Source organism: Sceloporus undulatus, chromosome 1, assembly GCF_019175285.1.
Source record: "Sceloporus undulatus isolate JIND9_A2432 ecotype Alabama chromosome 1, SceUnd_v1.1, whole genome shotgun sequence".
In the NCBI taxonomy this organism is placed as follows: Eukaryota; Metazoa; Chordata; class Lepidosauria; order Squamata; family Phrynosomatidae; genus Sceloporus; species Sceloporus undulatus.
Genome location: NC_056522.1, coordinates 63,587,338 through 63,612,023, shown reverse-complemented (window position 1 = coordinate 63,612,023; position 24,686 = coordinate 63,587,338). Strand labels below are relative to the sequence as shown.

The window sequence follows — 24,686 nt, the reverse complement described above, 5'->3', positions numbered from 1 at the left end:
AGCCCCAAGGACACCCCGCAGCGGCAGGGAGAAGGAGAAAGGGGCCGTTTGGCCCCTTTCTCCTTTGGTCCGCTGGGCGCAGCCGTCTGAAGGCTGCGCCCAGAGGACCAAACCAGGAAGGAGCTCCGAAATGGAGCTCCTTCCGGGGTTGCGGAAAGGGCGCCATAGGTGCCCTGCCGCAACCCCAATACGTCACAACCATGCCGCCTCGTTTGGAGGCGGCGCGGTCGTCACATATCGATGGCGGCGGCCGTGTGGAACGGCTGCCACCATTTTGTGCGCGCAAAGCGCACTAGGGTTAGGGCAGTGCAGAAGCACCACCCCGTCTTAACCCTAGTACGCGCTCCGCGCGTACTTTTTAGCCCGTCTGTAATGGGCCATAGTTAACACAATTGCTTTTCAAACAACTTGCCACATGTTCTCTCCAGCTTCTGCTCAGGACGATCATATTTCTGCGTTATCATATCAAGAGAGTGAGTTATTAGGTATACTTCTTCCTGCAGAGGTATACATTTATTTTCTCCTTAAGCCATATCCTGCTTCTACCTTAATCACGACTAGTACATAGTAAGGCCAAAAGGCATTTTGTATGGGCATTTTGAGGGGGAGGCCCAGCAGGGACGTAGCCGGGGGGGGGATCTGGGGGTCCGGACCCCCCCCTTCCATTAGAAAAATGAATGGTGTGTGCTGCTGCGCCGCCGCACTCAAGCCCCATTATAATGGTGGCACTTAGTCTGGACCCCCCCCCCTTTCCTAAAATCCTAGCTACGTCCCTGGGCCCAGAGTTCTGTTTCAATGCCTACTTAATACTGCTTAATATGGGTGTTGAGGGAGTTGCTGTAGTCTCCTTCAACAGCTTTGGAACGTTTGTGTTCTTGTCAGAAGATGTGAGTACACTTGCAGCAAGTGCAAACTAATTGCTCTGTTGGACGAGCATATAGCACAGATACAACACTTGTTTGATTAACTTTAAGAAAACTTTCAGGCATAAGTGTTCTTCCAGAAACTATGTTTTAAATAAATGTTTTAAAATTTGGAAGAAATTTGATTTCAAACATGGTCTGTTGTATGAGTGAGAAGACTCCATGTTTGCAAGACTAACTTTTCATTTTACTAGAATACCAAAGTTCACCAGCTGGTACAATGTGAAAATTAAGGAACAGAGGGGGTTTGTTTGATTGTTTGTTTTCTGTGCCAATATTCACCTCATCTATACATAGTCTCCCCACTTCCTTCCCTAATTTTCATCATGTTAGTACCTTAATTTTGCAGCAGGAAGTAAGGAGAATGCTTTTATTTTTGCTATTGTTAAACAACTGGAAGTTGGAGAGCTTAGCCAATCTAATGAAAATCACTAGAAAGGATGTAAGTAAATAAATATTTACAAATCAACCAAATATACAAATAGGTAACTGGTGGCTGCAAACTACCCTGCATAATATATCCTGAGAGCTATGCCCATAGGAGCCATTAGAACCAGGTTTGCCCATTTGGCCGTCTCTCAGTGCTGCTGTTTGCTCCGCGAGGGAGCCGCAGCAGCCAAACTGCACGACTCCCGCGCGGAGCAAAAAAGAAGCTCCAAAATGGAGCTTCTTCCTGCGGTGCAGTTATGACGCCGCAAGGCGCCAGTGGCGCACTCACGCTGTCATAAGCACCATGTGATGTGCGGACACACAGTGTCCGCTACGTCAATATGGCAGCAGCTGTGTGGAACAGCCGCTGCCATTTTGTACGTATTCACTACGTACTAGGGTTAGGGGGTGCGGAAGCACCGCCCCTTCCTAACCCTAATACGTAGTGAATACATACAAAATGGCGGTTTGTAACCCGCCTGTGTCCCCCAAACTGCATGATATGTTTCTCTTCAATATCTCTGTCTCTTTTCCTTCCCACAAATTTTTCACCTTCCCTTCCTCATACCCTTGTAATCAACTTGGAAAAAATATATTTTCTGGACTACAACTTCACTGGCCATGCTGGCATGGGAGTTGTGGAAGTTGTGGTCTGGAAAAGGTACCTCTTCTATTTTTTTGCTTTCACGCGCATTTTCACACTTTTACGACGCATGCATCATTTAAGCAGCATACTTCCAAAGTGACCTGAAGCAGCTTTATTTTGGCCTGTATGTATGGGGCTTGAGTACCAAAAGAGAGAGTGACCTAAGTCACATGGTTAGTTTAAATTAGAGGGGAGAGAGGGGGGGGGGGATTTGCTTGGAGGAAATCCCTATCTATATAAGGAGGGGGAAAGAGAATGCAAAAATCTTCCAACTTACTGTCAAACAGAAGCTTCACAGCAATAGCAGAAGGCATTTAGGGCTGGAACAGACCAGCAGGAAGGGGTGATTTGAAGCTGCCCCCACGGAAGATTCCTTGGGACCACAGCAAACACACTCTGCGGTCCCAAAGGTGGCCTCCACCACTGACCCCAATAGGAGCGGATTCTGCTCCTATTTGGGCCAGTTTGGGGCCACCTTAGGTGACCCCAGTCCAGTGCTTCTCAATTATTTTCTGTCATGCCCCCCCTAGGAAGAAGAAAACATTTCGCGCCCCCCGCGTGACTGTAAATAGTATCATTTGTCTATAAAATTGTTATAAGTACACCTCTGCATAACAGAGCCTCGCGCCCCCTGGGGGGCCCGCCCCACTATTTGAGAAAGGCTGCCCCAGTCCAACTTCCTGGCGCTCCGGTGGCGTATAGTATCAAAACACCACACCTCTGGAGTATCTTGAAGCCACTCCCATCTGGTTGTCTGAGCGGCTTCCAGGCATCTTTGGGATGTGCGGCATCAAAACGCAGTGTCGCCAAGCCACCCAGAAGCTGTTTTTTCCAGCTGGTATGTCCCAACCCTTAGTGTTCAGTCTGTAGCCAATCAGTCTCATTTCTTTACAGTTATTAATATTTTTATCTCTGCTTTCTACTGAAATATAAAGATTTAGCAGGAAAATTTTAGAAAGTTAAATGTTCTTTTGAAGTGACAATATACTTCTAACTTGTTATTTCAAATAAATAGTATTCTAAGACCCTTACCAAGCAGTTCTGGAATTGGGGAGAATCACCGGCTATTACAACATTTTTTGGAAGAAAAGTGTATACCGATGTGCAATATAAGGATGGGTATGTTCATTTATATTTTTCAGCATAATTCTATGCTTTGTAAAACTGATTATCAAATGCAACAGTGTACCACTGGTAGTTGGATGACTTCTGAGTATGCAAATGATGCCTTCAATAAAATATTGCAATGTAGTGTTGTGGTTAACTGCCTTTGAACAGCCCCAATGCATGCTGACATTGTGAATGAGACATCTCTAGGGCCCCCATATTCCACAATTATGCTTACATCTTGAAGATTCATGCCCATTACCTCCCTAATTGAGTCTAGCCATCTGGTGTGTGGTCTTCCTCTCTTTGTACTACCCTCTTCCTTTCCTAGCATTATTGTCTTTTCTAATGAGTTGTGCCTTCTCATGATGTGGCTAGAGTACAACAGCCTCAATTTGATCATCTTGGTTTCTAGGGATATTTCAGGCTTGTGCTGTTCTATAACCCATTTGTTTGTCTTTTTGCCTGTCCACAGTATCCTCAGCACTCATCCTCAGCACCACATCTCAAATTAGTTGATTTCCTTTCTATCGGCTTTCTGCACTGTCCAGTTCTCACATCCATACATGGTGATGGGAAATAGAGGGGATGGACTAACCACCCTGAAAGGGCGGGCTGGAGCCGCCCATTTTTACTCATGACGGAGGCTGCACCAACCAAACACCGAGCCTCCAACAGGACTAAAAATAACCTGCTGCAAGCGGGTTCTTTTTAGTCTGCCTGGCAGGTGCCATGAGTGTGCCAGTGGCGCAGTCGCTCTCAGTGATGATGCACATGCCACACCATGATGTTTAGATGCTGTGCTGCACTTACGTCATCATGGTGGTCCCGCGGTGGGGCTCAGGAGCATGCAGTCACTCTGCAATCCCAAGCCCTAAAATCGGCCCCAGACTGCTGCTTTCTGGCGGTCTGTACTGGGCCATAATGGCTTGGATGATTCTAGCTTTTGTGCTCAGTTACATATCTTTACACTTTAGGATCTTTTCTAGTTATTTCATGGCTGTCCTTCCCATTCCTAGTCTTCTCTTATTTCTTGGCTGCAGGCACCTTTCTGATGAATATTTGATCCATGGTACAGGAAATCTTTTCTCGTTGTCTAAGCTGAATTTATGTAGATCCTCCCTGGTTATTATTTTTGTTTTCATTGGACATACAGACATAAGTCAAACATTAGGAATGGGAATATACAAAAACCGGTGGCAGAATATTTCAGTCTCCTGAGCATTGCATCTCAGACCTCAGAAAAGCAGACCTTGAACAAAAGAGCTACAAAGGAAGAATGGAAAGGGAAACAACAGAACTGGAATTCATCCACAGACTACAATCCATCAGGAATGGTTTGAACAAACATAATGGTTTCCTGGCACACAACACATTTCAACGCTATCTAACCCTCATCGTCATGGGGGCATCCTTGACCTGCTCATCACATCACTCTTTGTTTCCCTCAATCATCTATTCTCCTCACCAATGGGCTAGTTTCCTCTACCTTTGTTCAGCAACAACCATATTTAAAATTGGACTTGCCACTTCATTTCCATACACAAAAGATTTGGAATTTGAATTGACATTTTCAGACACTAATGACATATATATGTCTGTCCATGGCTTTCCACTCCACCAAATGCATCTGAGGAAGTAGACTTAAGTCTACAAAAGTTCATGCTACCAACTTCTTTCTTTCAATTAGTCCCAACAGTGCTACATGATCTCTCTACATATTGATCCTACAGACCAACACAGATATATAAAAGCTGATCTGGATTCCAACTTTAGAACAGAAGCAACTAGAGAGGCATCTAGCCCCTCCGCCATTACTGTTAGACTGGATCAATTTGAGTCGGTAAGTACTGAGGATGTGGAAAAGCTCCGTAGTAGTATGAAAAAAATGACTTGCCCTCTTGACCCTTGCCCAACTTGGCTGGCCATCCAGGGGGGTGATACGATCAAGCCGATGCTGACAAACATGATTAATGCATCTCTCAGGGAGGGCACCCTGCCTCCTTGTCTTAAGGAGACAGTGCTTAGACCACTCCTTAAAAAGCCCTCCTTATTATATCTTTGAATTCTAATTATCACCTTGTTCACTTGCCTTTTTGCTCAAACATTTTGGAACCACATAGCCCGAAACCCACAAAAAACTATGGATGCCGGCCATGAAAGCCTTTGACTTTACATTGTCTGGATTTTATTTTTGAGCATTCTTTGTCTTTTCTTCATCACACTAAGGCTGTAGCAAAGTCATGACCCTTTTTTCTTTATATATTGCCAAGTCTGCAAGGACTTCAGTTCATGCCTTGGTTATATCCGGCCTTGATTATTGTAATTCTTTTGACTGGTCTTCCACAATCTCATCTGCCACTAAAAATTTTTTAACCCATTGCTTTGATCATGTTACCCCTTGGGTCAGTTTTGTCCTTTTTCACTTGTTAATTGATATTCTTTGAATTGCCTCCCTGAGCCTTCAGAGACTGCTTGGTCCCATCTGTTAACTGTGTCATCTGTTAACTGTTCATTGCCATCGATACCATGGCTATTATAGATGCAGGTCCCGTTCTTAAAATTCCTGTTATTCTAAGTTCTTCCACAAGTGACAGTCATTCTGGCCACTATACTTGCTAGTATAGCAAAAAAGCCTTCTTCAACATGTCCTTCCAGACACAAGAGACATCATTCTGACTATATGCACTCAGCTATCCTGGCCTCCATCCGGCAAGGTTGAACCATTGACCAGTACCATTCTAAAAGTACTGTGCCTCAGGACCAGGAAGTGTTTCTGCCAACTCGAGCCCAGGATACTATGTCGCCTGCGAAAGGAAAATCCACTCCTTCTGTCTCCACTGTTGCTGTTGTTAGCAAGACCTCCTGCCTTTCTTCAACATCTGGTACATCTGAGCCTGGATCTGATTCTGACTCTATGGTCTTTTTCACACGGGGAAAATTGGAAGGTTAACCCAGGGTCAATCCAGAACCATCCATGGTTTTTCACATAATTTCACAAAAGACTCAAACAATGCCGAACGCAATCCGAAGGCAATCCAAATGCAATCATAGGTCATCCCAGAAATAGCTAAATTCGGAAAATCAAATTTATCAATCCTTTTCCACAGCGAATTCGAAGTCAATTCGAATTTACGTTAGTATAAAATGCATCTCTAGTTCGGATCCCCCCCCCGGTTAGAAACAGACTACAATTCCCATGATCCTCTGTTGTTGCGATTTTCCTTCTTGTTCTCTCAGGCTGCTCAGAACAAAGCAGCTGCTTCAGAGGAAAATTGAAAAGGGGGGGGGGGGGAGTAAAGGCAAACCACCTGAAGAAATTATGCCCAAAAAACCCCATGATGGGGTCTGCAATAAGTCTGAAACGACTTGAAAGCACACAGCAACAATATAGAAATTCAGTTTAATGCTCTGACAAATGTTTCCAAACAAAAGGAGGAGGAAGAGGGTGATTGGTCTTTTTAGCTGGCTTCCAGATGCAATCCTGTCCTCCCTGTGCAGGCGCAAACACACTAATTCGCAATGAAGAAGCTGATGGGTAAGTGTTCATGTGATTAATGCATTTGCATTCACACTGCTTTCTCTTTGGGATGGATGCTGTGTTGTCTTTGCATGTGATGAGCTAGTGTGTAAATTCATGCATTTTTGAATTGGCCCCACTTTCTTCTTTCGGGATAGTGATACATTCCTCTCATGTGAAAAAGTCCAAAGGTTGTTCCAACTAACAAATTTCTTCCGATTGAGTTGGACATCATGGGCCCTTCCTTCCTAACTGATGATATGAAGGTGTTTGTTCATCAGAACCTCCTCATGGCCAAGTTTATTGACATTAAGGTCCAGCAACAATGAACTCCGATTGAGGATCAGGTTTACAAGTGGATTCAAAGTAAACATTCCTGCAGCTTTATCAATGCTTTCGTTCCTTGCTCAAGTCATTCAGAAGTCTTGATTGACACCATACTTCATTCCACCCACTTCCAGCACGTTAGAGCTTCTCTATAAGGTAGATGATTCAGCCATTCCTCCTCTAGGGCAGCATCCAAAACCTAATTCCATCATTGGTACTGCTGCCTGGTTGAGAGCTTCATACCATCTGCATTCTACACCTACAGACAAAGAAGGCAAGAAGATTGATGCCATGGGGAATTAACTCTAACCTTTGGTTGCTCCTAGCTCCAAGATCTCTAACTACTTGGCTTGCAAGGGGCTTACAACTAACTCTTTTGGTTTCAAAATAAGCTTGAAGATGAAGAATGCAGAGTGACTTTCCTCCTGCAGTCGGAGGCACACAAGCTGGCAGGTCATCAGATCATGACTGCTCACACATCGCTGACTGTGGGAGCAAGGTGATGGCAGGGTTAATAGCTCTCCATTGCCATGCTTGGCTTCAGTCGTCAAGTCTTTCTGACCAAGCCCAAGCAGTCATAGAAGATACTCCATTTGATACTGACTTGTTCAGTTCAGAGACTGACTCCTGACTGGAATATACTCATAAGATGCAGTCCACTGTGAGGAAGTTCAGATTCAACCCTCTTGTCCAGTCTTTCTTTTGGTTTCGGTAGGGCCACAAATATGGGCAGTACTCAGAACAGTAATCTATCAAGGTCTCGGTTTCAACACTGTTACCAACCAGCTGTGCCACTTACCCAAAAGTACACTGGACAGATGAAGAACAAATCCAATGACACTTCAAAGTGCTGACTTTGAAGAGCTGTGCACACAGCTCCGAAGGGGTGGCCTCCAGCCACCCCTTTTACATCCAGATCGGGACAGTGCCACCAATCTGGCCTTTCCAGGGCATGAAAAGGAACCAGAAAAATTGTAAATTTCTCAAGTTTGGGAAAGCTGGAGGAGGTTTGTCCTGAGTTCAAAATGAATTCTTGTCCGAATCATCTTGAATGCTCTGTGTGCAGCAAAGTCAAATTAAGAGCTTTTCCTGTGGCCAAGCAGACAAAATGTGTCACCCAGAAGCCGTTTGAGGTGGTGCATGCTGATTTGGCTGGACCTTTAACTAAACCTGTTGGGGGAAGTCAGTATTTTCTTGTAATTGTAGACAGGCACACAAGGTACTCCTATGTGAAGGTCTTGAAGGAGAAAAGCAAGGTTGCTGAAGTCTTCAAAGACTGGGTGAACCAAATAGAGCGCTAATTTGAGTATAAAGTGGATTCTTTGGTCACAGATAGAGGAGGCGAATTTTTGTCTTCTGACCTTAAGAATTGGTTGCAAAGGAAAAGAACGCGTCACAACACCACTAACCCTGCAGTTCCGCAGGAAGATGGGTTGGCAGAAAGGCGTATTGGTGTTTTGAAACAAATGAAAGACTGTATGTTATTGGATGCAAATGCGTCAGAAGATCTTTGGGGTGAAGCAATTTTGGCGGCAAATCATCTAGCAAACAGGGTGTGGAATTCAGCCGTGAAGCAAGCACCATACCAGATGCTGCATGGTAGACCTCCAAATTTAAAATACCTGAGGGTGTTTGGGTAGTATGCAAATGTGTATGTGCCAGCAAATTGCAGAAAGAAGGGTGAACATAAATGGAGAAGGTTGATGTTTGTGGGTTATTCTGGCAACAGTTATAAATTTTACCAAGGTCATGGGAGAATTTTGTTGTCCAGAAGTGCCAATTTTGAGAAGCATTCTGGCTAGGAGGGATTGCATTGCAACCAGGAAGTGTTTCTGAGACTGGGGAAGAGTACTGGAAATGGAGGGGTGAGAGAGCCAATGTCTCCAGAAGAGGAGAAACCCAGTACTTCACAACAACACACTCAAACATAGCCAACACAACAAACACCCATCGCAACAAGTAAGTTTGAGGTTGGACCTTACAACACAGGGCACAGAAGTAGGGTCAGTTCGCATTGGTCGATGCGTATTCGCGTTATATCGCATTGGTGTTTCACACCTGTGAGCTCAGAATACGATTGACCAATGCGATATAATGTGAATACGCTTTGGCCAATGCGTATTCACGGCGGGGTTCCGAACTGAAGGCAGCCGGCTCCTCCGTTTTGCGAGTCCGCAAAATTAGTGGATTCACGGGATCCATATTGATGGCCAGTGCGAAACCTCTGCTGCTTTGGCTGGTGTGTACATCCAATCTGCTGGTTCTCCTGAAGACCACCGGGTTACGAATTTCCCATGATGCTGTGCTGGAATTTCCCCCATCTCCTTCCGTTGGCCTTTTCTTCTTTCAGGACAACCGCCGGGGCTGGGGAGCGATTTTTCCACTGACCGAGATAAAGCAGAAACCTTTTGGGTCGGGGGGGGGGGGGGAATAAGCAGCGTTTTTATTACATTAGTATTGTCGCGTTATAACTCCAGCGCATGTATATATGTATCTATGTATCTGTCTATAAGTGTAAACATATGCATGCACAGGCACAAACACATATCCATATAGGCACCCTTGCATATTCAAATGTGCACACATGTACATACATGTATGTGTATACAAATATATGCATATATATATATATATATATATATATATATATATATATATGCATAGATAGATAGATAGATAGATGAATATATAAATACATATATAGATAGATGTGTCAAGCATTAAGTCTTGGTCTGTACCAATGAATTTTTTTTTATACATGGAAAGATGCAAGCAGATGCAGATGCAGGCATATACTTCTAACTCTCCTCATTAGTATACATGTCAACATGTATGTGTGTGTGTGTACATATATGTATACACTTAGGACTATTGCTATGTGCATATATGTGTGTGTGTGTGTGTGTGTGTGTATTCATAATATGCTGAAATTTCCTGACATGTCTCTTTGCATCTACACATGTGCAAATGTGTGTGTGCGTGTGTTTGTGTGTGGGGGCTCATGTATGTTTTTGTTTGGATATGTACACACACACAGATGTGTGTGTAAGCATATACATGCAGCATTACACTTTCGGCTGCCCCACAGTTTGTGTGTGTGTGTGTGTATGTGTATGTATGTGTGTGTGTATATATATAGATATATATATATATACACACACACATACACACACAGACAGCTGTGTGTGTACACATATAAATATGGCTTCACACTTTTGGCAGTACCACTATGTGTATATGTGTGTATATCTGTGTGTGTGTACACACACACACACACACACATATATATATATATACAAACACTCAAGCAGACAGATGTGTGTGTACACATATAAATATGGCATCACACTTTTGGCTGTGGCACAGTTTGTTTTTGTATATGTGTGTGTGTGTGTGTGTAAACACTCATACAGACAAATGTGTGTGTACAAATAAAAAAGGCATCACACTTTTGGCTGTACCACTATGGCGGGTTACAAACGGCCCTCAAGGGGCCGTTTTCCCGCCGCCGCCATTCGCTGCGTAGGGAAGCCCCAGCTGCCAGACCGCGAGGCTTCCCCGCACAGCAAAAAAGGAGCGGCGAAATGTCGCTCCTTTTTGGAATGTGGAAGTGGCGCCGCAAGGGGTGGAGTGCACCCTCGCGACGTCACTTCCGCCACGACACGTCTGGACGCACAGCGTCCAATACGTCAACATGGCGGCGCCCATGTGGATGGGCACCGCAAAAAGGTCCGCGCTCCGCACGTACTGGGAGGAAGGGCCGTCAGGAAGGTAAGAACCTTCCTAACCCTAATACGGCCCTTGCTAATCCTAGTACGCGCGGAGCGCGTACTTTATGGCGGTTTGTAACCCGCCTATGTGTGTATGTGTGTGTGTGTGTGTGTGTGTGTATAAACACTCATACAGACAAATGTGTGTGTACACATAAAAAAGGCATCACACTTTTGGCTGTACCACTATGTGTATATCTATATCTATATATATATATGTGTGTGTGTGTGTGTGTGTATAGATATAGATATAGATATAAACACTCATACAGACAAATGTGCGTGTACACATAAAAAAAGGCATCTCACTTTTGGCTGTACCACTATGTGTATATATATAAGTATGTATGTATGTATTTATGTGTGTGCATATATATATATACACACACACACACACACACACACACAGACACACACACACACACAGATGGTGCATACCCCTTTCGTAAGTGGCTAAAGGCAGCAATTCTCATGATATTATGTGCTAAACAGTGACCTCATTATTCACCCCGGACGTTAAAAATGTTGGCCCCGTTCAGAGCCCCACAGAGCATGCGCAAGGCTGCTGATGCGAATCGGCCAATACACATTGTATTGGGCTGGTGTGGTAATCCAATCTGCACTTGCCTCACTTTGCCTGAATACGCATTGGCCGATTCGCAAAACCTCGATTCGGAAGGCCGCCCAGGTGTGAAACAGCAATGCGATATGACGCAAATACGAAGCGGCAAAGCGTATTCAGAGAGCGCGGGTGTGAATGAACGATGCGATATAATGTGAATACGCATCGACCAATGCGAACTGACTCTACTTCTGTGCCCTGTGTGGTAAGGTCCGTTGTGTCAAAGAGGGACACTGAGGTGCAAACTAGTTCAGAAAGTGAGGATGAGAGAGGTAGAACAAAGGTGTTGATTCCTAGGAGGACTCAGAGAGTGAGAAGGCCTCCAGAGAGGTTTGTTGTCCAGAGTGTAACTGTTTGTAGTGCAGTGGCAGATGAGCCTGAGAGTTTTCAAGCCTTGCAAAGTTTTCCTAAGGAGGAGAAAGAGAAGTGGTTTTCTGCTATGGACCAAGAGTTCTTGTCTCTAGTTGAGAAACAGGTTTTTGATATACAGTAGTTGATAGGCCTAAGGACCACAAGGTTGTGGGTTGTAAGTGGGTCTACAAGAAGAAGGAAATGCCAGATAATAGTCAGAAGTAAAAGGCCAGGCTGGTGGCTAAAGTATTTTCACAACAAAGGTTTGAAAATGTTGATAAAACTTTTTCACCTACAGCTAAGCCAGAAAGCTTGAGACTGGTACTTGCATTAGCTGTGAGGCAAGGAAAGGTTGTAAGGCATTTTGACTTTGAGACTGCTTACCTGAATGCTAAGCTTGAGGAGGAAATTTACATGGAACAACCTCCTGGTTTTGGTAGTGATACTGAGACGAAAGTGTGTAAGCTGAACAAAGCATTGTATGGCTTGAAGCAAAGTGCATGTTGTTGGAATCAGTCTATTCATACAGAGCTTGAACGGCTTGGTTTTAAAAGGAGTGCTGCAGATGCTTGTGTTTACACTAAAGGAGGGATAGTTCTTGTGATGTATGTGGATGATCTTTGGGTAACAGCTAATTCAGAGCAGCAAGTGCAAGAGGTACAGAAGGAATTGTCTCAGAAGTTTGCATTGAAGAACTTGGGGAATAGATGATGACAGATGTCTGTTGAGTCAGAAGAAAAAAGATTGAGAGGCAGATTGAGAAGTGTGGATTGCAGGATGCAAAGCCAGTAAAAAGCCCAATGACTCCTGGTTATGCCAGTGCAGAGTCTGCTGAAATGTTTTGCTAATCCTGAATTGTACAGAAGTGTGATTGGTAGTTTGTTGTTCATTGCTAACAATACCCAGCCTGATATTTCTTTTGCAGTTGGTGTATTGAGCAGAAATGGAAATAGTCCAAAGCTGGATGATTGGACGGCTGTGAAGCATGTTTTGAGGTATTTGAAAGGTAGCAAGAACAAGAAGCTTGTGTTTCAAGGGAGTGCAGAGAATTTGGAATGTTATGCAGATAGTTCTTTTGCAACTGAACAAACAGAAAAGAAGTCAGTAACAGGACTTGTGATTAAGTGTGCAGGTAGTCCAGTTGTTTGGAGAAGTAGGAAACAGAATTGTGTAGCACTTAGTACTTTAGAGGCGGAATTTTCTGCATTGTCTGATTTGTCTGGAGAGGTGGTATGGATTAGACAGTTGTTGAATGATTTAGGAGAGAATTGCACTGAGCCTACTTTGGTTTATGAAGATTCACAATCATACATTGTAATGGCAGAGGCTGAAAATGTGAAGTGCAGGACCAAGTACATTGGAGTAAGGTACCAGAATGTAAGAGAGTTGGTTCAGAATGGTATCCTAAAGCTAGAGTGCATTGACACAAAGGATAACCTGGCTGATGTTTTGACAAAAGCACTTTCTGGAGAAAGACATGAACAACTTTCTTGTGCAATTGGTATTTATTTATTTATTCCTTAACTCCACAAAGACACAAATGTTAATGCACAGTATTGTGGCACATCTGTACATTTTGGAGGGGATTGTTATTGTATATTTGTATTTAAAATGTTCAGATGTGACAATGGTTTGCTAAAGTAAAAATTGGTTACAGACTGAAGGCCAAAAAGTCTAGGTCTCAGACAAAGCGTTCAAGGACAACGGACGAGACAAAATGTAAACAAGACGTGTTTTCTGTTTGTACTATGATTGGTTCCTATGTTGCATGGCAACTTGTGAGGAAAAGGCTGGACCACATCATGGGAATGTTGTTCTTATGAAAGAACAAAGACTGATGTTAAGTTCTAGTTTTTTCTTCTGGGAGTATGGACTCTAAGAGTGTAGATGTGTTGTACTGTTATTAGCTATTAGCTCATACAGTCGGCCCTTCTTATACACGGATTTTTTATACACGGATTCAAGCATACACGGTTTGAAAATGTTCCAAAAAAGTATAAATTTACCTTGATGTTCCATTTTTTATTAGGGACACCATTTTACTATGTCATTATATTTAATGGGACTTGAGCATACACGGATTTTGTTATACACGGGGGATCTTGGAACCAAACCCCAGCGTATAACAAGGATCCACTGTATATATAGCTACTAATACAATAAAAGCCCTCTGAAGAGTGAATACTGCTGAAGGTTGTTTCATTAATTAAGCAGCTGTTTCACTAGGCATTGTTCCAGCAAGCTGAAGGTTGTGTTGGAGTTTGCTTTGATCCTGAGTTCCAGAAGAGACTGCATCTACATCCAGTTGGTGCCAGTTCGGAACCATGGGGCAAGAGACATCACCCAAACAAATTTTTCTAACACTTATTGCGGCACCATTATGATGCCACAGTGTGCCAATGGTGCACTCGCAGCGTCATAATGGCGCCACAACGTGCTGACACTAAGCGTCTATCACGTCAAAATGGCGGTGCCCATCTGTACAGGGTGCCACCATTTTGATGCCCTCATCACATGCAAGGGGCGTCTGGAAGCACCGCCCCTCACACATAACGACGGCGCCCCATGCACCCATCTGTAGAGCGCCTCAAGCCCTGTCCAGATGGGCCAAAAAGCACGTACTGAGTATGTGCTAGGATTGCCTGGAAGCATCCTTTTCAGACACTCCCTAACCCTTGGATGTACTCAGTATGTCAAAATGATGGCACCCTGTCTACATGGGCGCCGCCATTTTGATGTAATGACCACATTGCATCCAAACAGCATGGCGCGGCTGTTACGTCCTGGCGCCGCTGCAGGACGCCTGTGGCGCCCTTTCAGTGGCACCGAAAGGAGCTCCTGGGTTTTGGAGCTCCTTTCGCAGCACGTATTGCTGGTGCGGCCTTTACATGGCCACACCAACGATACTGAAGAGAAAGGGGCCAAGCAGCCCCTTTCTCTCTCCCCGCCGCTGTTGGGGTGTCCTTGGAGCAGGAAGCCCTAAGGACACCCCTTTCCAGGACGCTGAGAAGCGGCATTTTGCTGCTTCCCCTAGGCCTGGAAAAGTGGCGGATTGGGGGCTCCGGGGTAGCCGCTGTGGCAGCTCAGGCCCCAATCCATCAGGGAAAGGGGCGGGTGCAGACCATCCAAGATAACTAAATTGAGGCTGTCATACTTTGGCCACATCATGAGGAAAAATGGATCATTAGAAAAAATAATGATACTTGGAAAGATGGGAAGCAGCGGAAAGAGAGGAAGACTTGGTGGATAGACTCAATCAGGGAGGACACAGGTCTGAGCCTGCAGCCCCTGCGCAAAGAGGTTGAAGCCAGTGTGTTTTGGAGATGTCTCATCCACAGGGTCACCGTGAATTGAGGTTTTATCAACAACCTTCTTCAAGGAAGATCCATTGTTTTTGTTGTGTGCCATCACATCATTTCCAACTTATGGCAACCCTAAGGTAAAGCTATTGTGGGTTTTTTTTGTTTTTGTTTGTTTTTTGGCAAATTGCTTCAGATGGGTTTTCCTTTGCCATCCTCTGAGGCTGAGAGAGTGACTTGCCCAAGGTCACACAGTGGATTCCATGGCTGAGTGGGGATTTGAACCCTGGTCTCTAGAGTCCTAGTCCAGTGCTCAAACCACTACACCCCTCTGGCTCAATTAGGACCAGTTTTATCATTGAGTGAAGTCTTGCTCTAATTTACAGTCTGTTGTTCAAGCTGTACCATCTGTTGGCTGAATTCTAGCATTTATTCAGGTCTTGTTCAACTTGCTATTCAGTTTCCTTATCTCCTTGTTGCAGTTTTGCCATAGTGAGTATGTTTAACTCCTACAGCCTATTATTGTTTTTCTAATGTGAACTTAGTTATAGGTGTGGTGGTGTTAGTTGTCCCTTTCTCCTTCAATTAAATGTTTTACTGCCATTTTTTGCTATGGAACCAGTCTTTTTATTCTAATAATTTTCACTGATGGCTTTTCTCTACTGAGCATATATGTGCATCCATTTTAGTTGTCTTTGCCTGGTTTGCTCACTTTGGCAATTTCTCACCTATTTATGAGCTGTTTTATTTCAGTAATTTGTGTTTCTTTGGCAGCCAACATGGGGAGCCAGAATAACAAGGACTATGGGGTGAAACAGACAGTTGTGAAGGAGCGGCCTCTGACTGCTTCAGCCACAATCAGGCCAAGACCATGGCGACCGCATGGCCCACTACAAAAGTGGGCCACCAGGAGCCAAATTATCCCAGCTTCTTTTTGTTCTGGTCTAAAGGACCGGAGCACAGCCTCAATGCAGCTTCTGGCCACGTTGGAGGCAAGCATCATGTAAAAGGTGTGCCCCCAATGCGACCAGAAGACACTTTATGCCCATGTGTTCGAGGCCTATGTTATCCAACTGAAGTTTAAAAAATGATATTTATTATTTACTCATGCTAATTCATTCACTATGGCTATTATTTCAGCAGTTTGTGCTATTATTTACAGACGTTCTGAAGTACTGCCATAGATCAGATTGACTGAGAACAGACTCTTTATGGAATAATGTATATATCATTTATCAAAATATTTTAATCAGTTTTGATGCTAAATAGCATATATAAGAAGCAATGTTGAGCTAGAACTGCTTTGTGACAGGATTATTAGCTGCACTGAATTTGTGAAAAAAAACCTCCTTTTGTCAAGTCAAGATTCACTGTAGGTGAATTTAAATGCTAAAGACATATAAAATTGAAAAGAAATTATCTTGGAATGATGACCGCAAAATACTTTTTTTATTTTACACAAATCATGAAATGTAATTCTTTTTATATTCTGTTTTTAGGATCTGGACACTTGAAGTGCCTTCCCTAACAAATGACAACATTGCACTCTTTTATGGAAAAGCAGTTACTTTTCAAGATTGCTTTATTCTTGATACTCCTTTTGTTATTGCTCAGCCAAAGCTACACTTAGATGCTCAAGGATACACTATCACTTCTCCAGCTGGTAGTCTTGCTAAGGTAACATGGGCAGCATGTTTTCCATCCACAGCCGTATTACTGACAGATTTTGGTGTTTTCTATACAAGTGATGCATTCCTAACTTCAGAAGAACTCAAGATACCAGCAGATATTATAGATAGAGCCATAATTAATGATGTAAAAGATGTGGCAATAGCATTTCCAGATGTTTTCATTTTAATAAAGGATATAGTTTATAAGGCAAGTGAAGGTGAAGTTATCAAACTTGGAAGTAATCAAACTGTTCCAGATTCAGGAATAATTGGAATACAAGCAAAAACCTGGTGTTCAGCGGAGTACCCATTGATTGTGAGTATTTCTGAATAATTTTTTTGTATTATTCTAAATAATTATAACAAGTGAATTTAATTGCCACAAGATGTTACCACGGACCATGGCATAGTTAGCATTTCTATATCAGATCCTGCTAGGATTTGACTTCTGTTCATGCCTGCTGTCAGTAAAGCAGGCTTGCACAACATATGGCCTGGGGGCGCATGCAGTCCAATGGAGGATTTTCAGTGGTCCTCAATGATGTGAGGCAACTTCCCTAAGCCTCCTCTGCAACCTGGCCTTTACTTGTGAGTAGAGGCCAGGCTGCAGGGGAGGAGGAAGAGGGAATACTCTCCACCCAACATTCACTCATCCCCTCCTCCACAGCCCAGCCCTGTCCTTGGGACAAAGCTGGGCTGTGGAGCAGGGATGTCACCGGGGTTGGTGTCAGCTAGTGGGGGTGGGCAGTGAACTGCCTTACACTCCTCCCGTCCTGCAAGGTGGCAGCCTCACACGACTGGGGGGCACCATCTTATGCCCTCCCAATCCTGTGAGGAGGTGGCCTCACGGGGATGGAAGGGCAGTACCTCAAACCCCCCTCCACCTCCACCCCCAGTGCTCTCTGCACCACCTCATCCCCCAAGGCCCTCCAGGTCCAGACCACCTCCCCCCAATTCCCTCTGAATCATGTGAGTCAGCTGCCATGCAGTGCTTAGAGGACACCCCCCCCCATGTCCTCTGCATCTTCCTCCAAGGCTCTCTGAGTTCTGCGAGGTGACTGCCCCACAGAGCTTGGAGGGCACCCCTCAAATGCCGTTTGCACACACACACCCATGCACTACCTCATTCCCACAGGCCCTCCAAGTCCCATAAGGCAGCTGCCGCACAGGGCTCCAAAGTTACCCCCCAGCTTATCTGAAGCTTTTAGGAGTTAACCCATTTTAATTTTGCCCCCTACCTACTGCTAAATTGTACAGATCTGCAGTAAAGGATTGGGTATGAATAAATAAACTAAGTTTATTCCACACCTGATTTATGGGAATGGGAAGTTCAGTCCCATTTCTTAGTTGGGGAAATATCTTGATACACTTCAATCATGTTTTAAGTAGTAATAAAAAAATAAAGCTTAATTAAGGAATGCTTAATCTCTTCCCAAGAAATACCCATTATCACACATACATACACAAATCTCGGTCTGGGAACATCGGCTTTTAATTTTATCTTGTAACTTAGGAAAGAAGGTTAAAGATGTACATGCAAATACAGTTGGCCCTCAACTTTTGTGGTTATTCATGAGTTTGTCTGTGCATGTGCACACTCCTCCTCCTTGGGGAAAAATGCCCGGGAGGGAGGGAGCAGTGAAGAGGGACGTATGCACATCCCTTCTGCTTTCCCTCTTTCTTTAGCCAGCTCAGAGAAAACAACTAAAGCATGGAGGAAGGCAGGAGGGGTATGCATGAACATGCCTCCCCCCATGTTTTAGCTGGTTTAGGCAATCCAGCTAAAGCATGGGGGGATGCAGGAGGGGCATGCAGGTAAGAAGAGTGTGCACATGTGCCCCTGCCACCTTCCCCCACTTATTTGCAGTTTTTCCACTTTCATAGGGGTCTTGTGCCCCTAATGCCCCTGAAAGTGGAGAGATGACTGTACACAAAACCACAGGTTAACTATACTGTCCACTGGCAGATATCTAATATTCTCCTTCCACCTCCCATCAGTCCTCTGGGAGAGGCAATCAGCCACTGTATTGAAGCTTCTAGACACATGCTGAATGTCAAAGGTCAAAGCTCCAGTGCAGCAGTTTCTTGTTAGCTCCCTAGACCATGTAGAGCCACCAAAGGGCTACATGAACAGTCCCCATACATACAACCCCAATTTCTGCATACATACACAATGGCATAACATTCTTTTCATTAGTATGAACCAATTGGACTCCCTCCCAGAAAGCTTTTTTTGCTGAGAAACAATACAGGATGAAGAATCCATCCAAACCTTCTTGCAGCAGGACTACTCCAGTTCCTCTGTCAGAAGCACCTGTAGCCACAATGAATGGCTTTCTGAAGTCAGGTGCAATCAGTACTGGATCTTACATAAGCACCTGTTTTAGTGCCTTGAAGACTTCTTGATTCTTATTTCAATGTGAGGCTTCTTGGATTCTGTCTGATGGTGCTGTTTGAGATGCTAGCAGTTGGCTATAGTTGGGCATAATCTGGATTTCAGTTCTGTCTGCCTTCTGAAATAAAGACTGTGTTAATCTGCCTCAATCAATTCACCCTAGGTGTCTGGTCCCATTCCCCCCCACACCCCAGTTTTCCTGCTTCACACATAGCTGCACACAGGATAGTCAGACAAGGAGGAGGGGCTGCATGCAACTTAGAAGTAGGATCCTCTTTGGAGAAATGGCATCAGATCTGGAAAGTAATTCCAGAGCAACTGGCAATGTTGGCTATAAGGGGTTACTTGCTCCAGTGCTCCCATCTACTGACCAAACAACTTTACCACAGCCTGCTAATTTTTGGAACTTCATACAGACATCGAATGTGAGAAGCATGAGCCAAGTGAAGTTAGAAATAGAAAAAAATATAAATAGAACGCATGGACATAGCAGTACTGGAAGTAAACAAATGGGTTCTACTAGGGGAATGAAAATCTATGAAGAAACGGGGTGGCACTCATACTAAGGAGAGATGTGACAAAAACAGTCAAGGGCTACAATGCAAAATCATACCAAATTATGTCAATAAGGCTTAAGGGAAAACCTATGAATATTACCATAATTCAAGTATGTAGTTGGTAAGTCACCAACTACAGAGGCAAAAAAGGAAGAAATTGAGAGATTTTACAAAAGAGTCCAAGAAGAAATTGATAACATACCAACACAGGACATTAAGCTGATTATAGGTGACTGGAACACCAAAGTTGGAAGCAAAGAGGAATCAAAAACAGTAGGTAGGTTTGGATTGGGAAAAAAAAAAATGAAACAGGTGAGCATCTGATAGATTTCTGTGAATCCAAAAATCTATTCATTGCAAACACCTTTTTCATACAACCAAAGAGGAGGCTATATACATGGACATCACCAGACGGACACAAAACCCGAATAGATTATATAATCGGAAGCAAAAGATGAAGAAACTCCATTTTGGTAGCTAAAACTAGACCAGGTGCTAGCTGTGGTACAGATTATGAATTGCTTATATCAAAAATAAGAGTAAAAATTAAGAACAGAACAAAACTGGTCATCATACCAAAAATTTATCTCAACAATATTTCAGCAGAATTTATTGACAGTATAAGGAACAGATTTATGAGCCAGTTAGATCCTCAGGAGAAGCCTTTCTCTCAGTTCCACCACCGTCCCAGGCTTGCTTGGTGAAAGCCTTCTCCGCAGCTGCTCCCACCCTCTGGCAGTCCCTTCCATGGGAGGCTAAGCTGGCCCCCTCCCTGCTAGCCTTTCACCAGCAGATAAAAACATTTTTATGCAGGCAGGCTTTTTAAAATCATGCAAGGGTGGCTGTATTTGGGGGAGTTGTTTTAGATCATGTTTTTAGCTTTTGTATGCTTTAAATTTTAACTTTGTAGTGTTTTAATTAGGTAATTTTAATTGTCTTTTTAAAAAATTGTTTTAATGTGTTTTTATATTGTAAGCCACTTTGGGTCCCTTTTTGGAAGAAAAGCAGCATAGTAATAAAATAAATAAATAACATTTGTGCTACTAACCACAATAGACCATGAACCAGAAGAACTATGCTCAGAAGCCAAGTACACTATAAAAGAAGAATGCAAATAGACACTTACAGTAGTCAAAAAGAAAGAGAAAAAAACATGGATGGCAGATAAAATGCTACAAGCAATAAAATGAAGAGAAGCAAAACAAAAGGGAAACAGGAACAAACTCAGAATCATGAATGCTACAGTTCAGCGACTGATGTGAAAAGTTAAAGACAAATACGACAATGATCAATGCAGAGAGATAGAGGACAACAAAAACAGACCTATTCCACAAGGTTTGAGAAATCAAAGGGAAATTCAAACAAACGACTGGGATACTCTATGACAAATATCACAATTGAACACGAGGATGGAATATAAAGATGTTGGATGCAATACACAGAAGGGCTATATAAAAGAGATAACAAAATGAAGGACACATGAATGGAAGACTCATATGAAGATGAACCCCAAATTCTAAAAAGGGGATGGAAACTGCAATTAGAGAAATGGCAAAAAATAAATTACCTGGAACAGATGTTATTCCAGTCAAACTGCTTCAATCCACACTGACCAAATTAACACCACTGCTAACCAACATATGTCAACAGATATGGAAAATAAAATGATAGCCAACAGATTGGAAATAATCAATATACATCCCCATCCACAAAAATAAGACACAAAAGACTGCAGCAACTATAGGACCATAGCTCTAATCTCTCATGCAAGCAAAATTATGCTCATAATTCTGCAACATAGACTCCATGAAGAGAGAGATCCCAGAGATTCAAGTGGGGGTTCAGGAAAAGAAGAGGCACTAGGGACCAAACTGCAAATATACGATGGTTAATGGAGCACACTAGTGAATTCCAAAAGAAAATCAGCATGTGCTTTATAGATTACAGCAAAGCCTTTGACTACATACATAACGAAAGGCTATGGGACACCCTTAAAGACATGGGAGTGCAAAGATATCTGATAGTCCTGATGAGAAATCTGTACTCAGGGCAAGAGGCTACAGTCAGAACAGAACACAGAGAAACAGAATGATTCCCAGTTGGCAGAGGTCAGGCAATGCTGTATCCTTTTGCCCTGTTCAACTTGTACGCAGAACATATTATAAGAAAAGCAGGCTTGAATACAGAAGAAAGAGGAGTGAAAATAGGAGGAAGGAATATCAGCCATCTGTGGTATGCAAATTACACAATAGTACTAACAGAAAATACCACAGACCTAGAACAACTGCTAAGGAAGAAAGTGCAAAGGAAGGCTTATTGTTGAACATAAAACAAAGATAATAACCATGCAGAATTTACACAAATATGACCTAGACACTGAGGAAATAGAAATAGTAAAAGAGTTCTCATACCTAGGATCAAACATTGATCAGAGCAGGGACTGTAGTCAAGAAATTATAAGAAAACTAAGAATGGGGAGGGCAGCTATGAAAGAACTAGAAAAGATCCTAAAATGTAAAGGCATACAACTGAGCACGAAAGTTAGAATCATACAAGCCATTGTGTTCCCTGTTACCATGTATGGATGCGAGAGCTGGATGTTTAATAAAGCAGATAGGAATAAGATCAGTTCATTTGAAATGTGGTGCTGGAGAAGATTGCTGAGGATACCATGGACAGTCAAGAAGTCAAACAAATGGGTGCTAGAACAGATCAAATCTCTCCGGAAGCCAAGATGACTGCAACTAAATCTGTCATAGTTTGGCCACATCATGAGGAGGCACGACTCATTGGAGAAAACAAGAATGCTAGGAAAGGTAGAGGGAAGCAGAAAGAGAAGGCTGTCTGGAAGGGAAATACCAACACACAGGCTGGCTGGAAGGGAGACAATATTAAGGAAGGCGAAAGGGCTGGAGAAAATAGTCAGACATAGAGGAAACAAGAAAAAAAGTGCAAGGACCCAACAGTGGGAGGCAAAAAAAACTTGCACAAGCAGCAAGTAAATGGGACCTGTGGTCTACGATGTCTCTACATTAATGCACAGAGCATGGGAAATAAGCAAGATGAACTTGAACTCCTAGTACAACAAAGCATATATGATATAATAGGCCTCACTGAAACCTGGTGGGATGAGTCTCATGATTGGAATACAGGAATACAGGGGTATAACCTTTTCAAGAGAAATAGGAAAAACAGGAAAGGAGGAATAGCACTATACTGTATGTCAGAGATATTTACACCAGTGAAGAGATCCAGGACATCAATCCTGGAAGTCAGGTGGAGAGTCAGGAAAAAAGTCAGGAAAAGATTCCACCTCAACATTAGGAAGAACTTCCTGACAGTAAGGGCTGTTCGACAGTGGAACACACTCCCCCGGAGTGTAGTGGAGTCTCCTTCCTTGGAGGTCTTTAAGCAGAGGCTAGATGGCCATCTGTTGGGGATGCTTTGATTTGGATTTTCTGCATGGCAGGGGGCTGGACTGGATGGCCCGTGCGGTCTCTTCCAACTCTATGATTCTATGATCCTGTAGTGCCCTCTTCACTTGCACCAGTGACCTCCATTGCATGAGACAGCTGACTGGCTTTTAAGGTGGGTTTCAGGACATTTATGATCATGGCAATAGTACTACTGTACATTTGTAAATGTGAACAGGGAACAGTTATATGGTTGTAAATTGAATTGACATTATAACTGACTAACAGGATATCAGAGATAGAGAGTAAGCCCCTTGAAATCCACAGGATATATTCAAATCTTGACATTTGAAAGATTCAGGACATGATTTATTACAAAGCTTATTTTCTTCTTCCCTTTCTTTCTAAGGTTTTGGAACGGGTTGTTTATTCTCGCTGTCTCGAGTTTTTTGAAGCCAACTCCATTCTTGATCCCTTTCAGTCTGGTTTCCGCCCAAGGCATTCCACAGAGACAGCTCTCACTAAGATCTCAAATGACCTTTTACGGGTCAAGGCTAATGGCCTTTACTCTGTTCTCATCCTTCTTGACCTGTCTGCAGCCTTTGACACCATTGATCACTGTCTTCTAGTTCATATACTTTCTGATCTTGGGTTCTCAGACTCTGTTCTTGACTGGTTTAGATCTTATTTGTCAGGCCGATCTTTTGCAGTGGTCACTGGTGGTCAAACTTCGTCCTCCGTTCCCTTATCTGTTGGAGTGCCCCAGGGCTCTGTTCTGGGTCCCCTTCTGTTTTCTCTCTACACACTGTCCTTAGGTAAACTCATTAGCTCTTTTGGTTTTTCCTACCATCTGTACGTCGATGACACCCAGTTATATCTTTCCACCCCTGACCTTTCTCCAAGGCTTGAACAGCAAGTTTCGTCTTTTATCACAGCTGTCTCTCAGTGAATGCGCCATCAGCGTTTGAAGCTCAACGTGTCCAAGACAGAGCTTCTTGTCTTTCCTCCTAAGTCCACCCTTCCACACTCCTTTTCTGTCTCTGTGAACAACACTTCTATTCAACCAGTCCAGCAAGCCCGCAGTCTTGGTTTTATCTTTGATTCTTCTCTGTCGTGTATCCCTCAGATCCAGACCACAGACAAGGCTTGTAGATTCCTTTTGTACAATATTGCCAAAATCCAACCATTTCTCTCCGCCTCTACTGCCAAGATCCTGGTCCATGCCTTAGTGATCTCACGACTTGATTACTGTAACATCTTTCTGGCAGGGCTTCCTCTCTCACCTCCATCCTTTAATTTCTGTTCAGCATTCAGCTGCACGCATTATCACATCCGCCAACTGCTCTGACCATATCTCTCCTTTGCTGGCATCCCTTCACTGGCTGCCCCTCTCTTTCCACATTCAGTATAAGCTCTTGCTGTCGACGTTTAAAGCCCTCCATGGGCTGGCCCCTCCTTACTTATCAGACCTTCTTTCTCCTCACCTTCCCACTCGGGCCCTCCGTTCTGGTAGTCAAGGTCTACTGTCTCAGCCCAGGATTTCCTCTGCCCCATCTTGGATTTGCCCCTTTTCACTCGCTGCCCCTCACTCCTGGAACCTTCTTCCCCCGCGAACAAGAGCCATCACTTCTTTAACCAGCTTCAAAACGGAGTTGAA

General features: G+C 43.5%; 1 protein-coding gene across 1 annotated transcript in view; it reads left to right on the top strand.

The window, feature by feature from the left end:
• Positions 1-24,686, top strand: part of CATSPERE (catsper channel auxiliary subunit epsilon) — a 120,878-nt gene that overhangs the window by 30,928 nt on the left and 65,264 nt on the right. The window contains exons 8-9 of the mRNA XM_042456618.1: positions 3,014-3,117; positions 16,494-16,980. Of these exons, the coding sequence (XP_042312552.1) occupies positions 3,014-3,117; positions 16,494-16,980 (591 nt within the window). The remainder of the gene's footprint in view (positions 1-3,013; positions 3,118-16,493; positions 16,981-24,686) is intronic.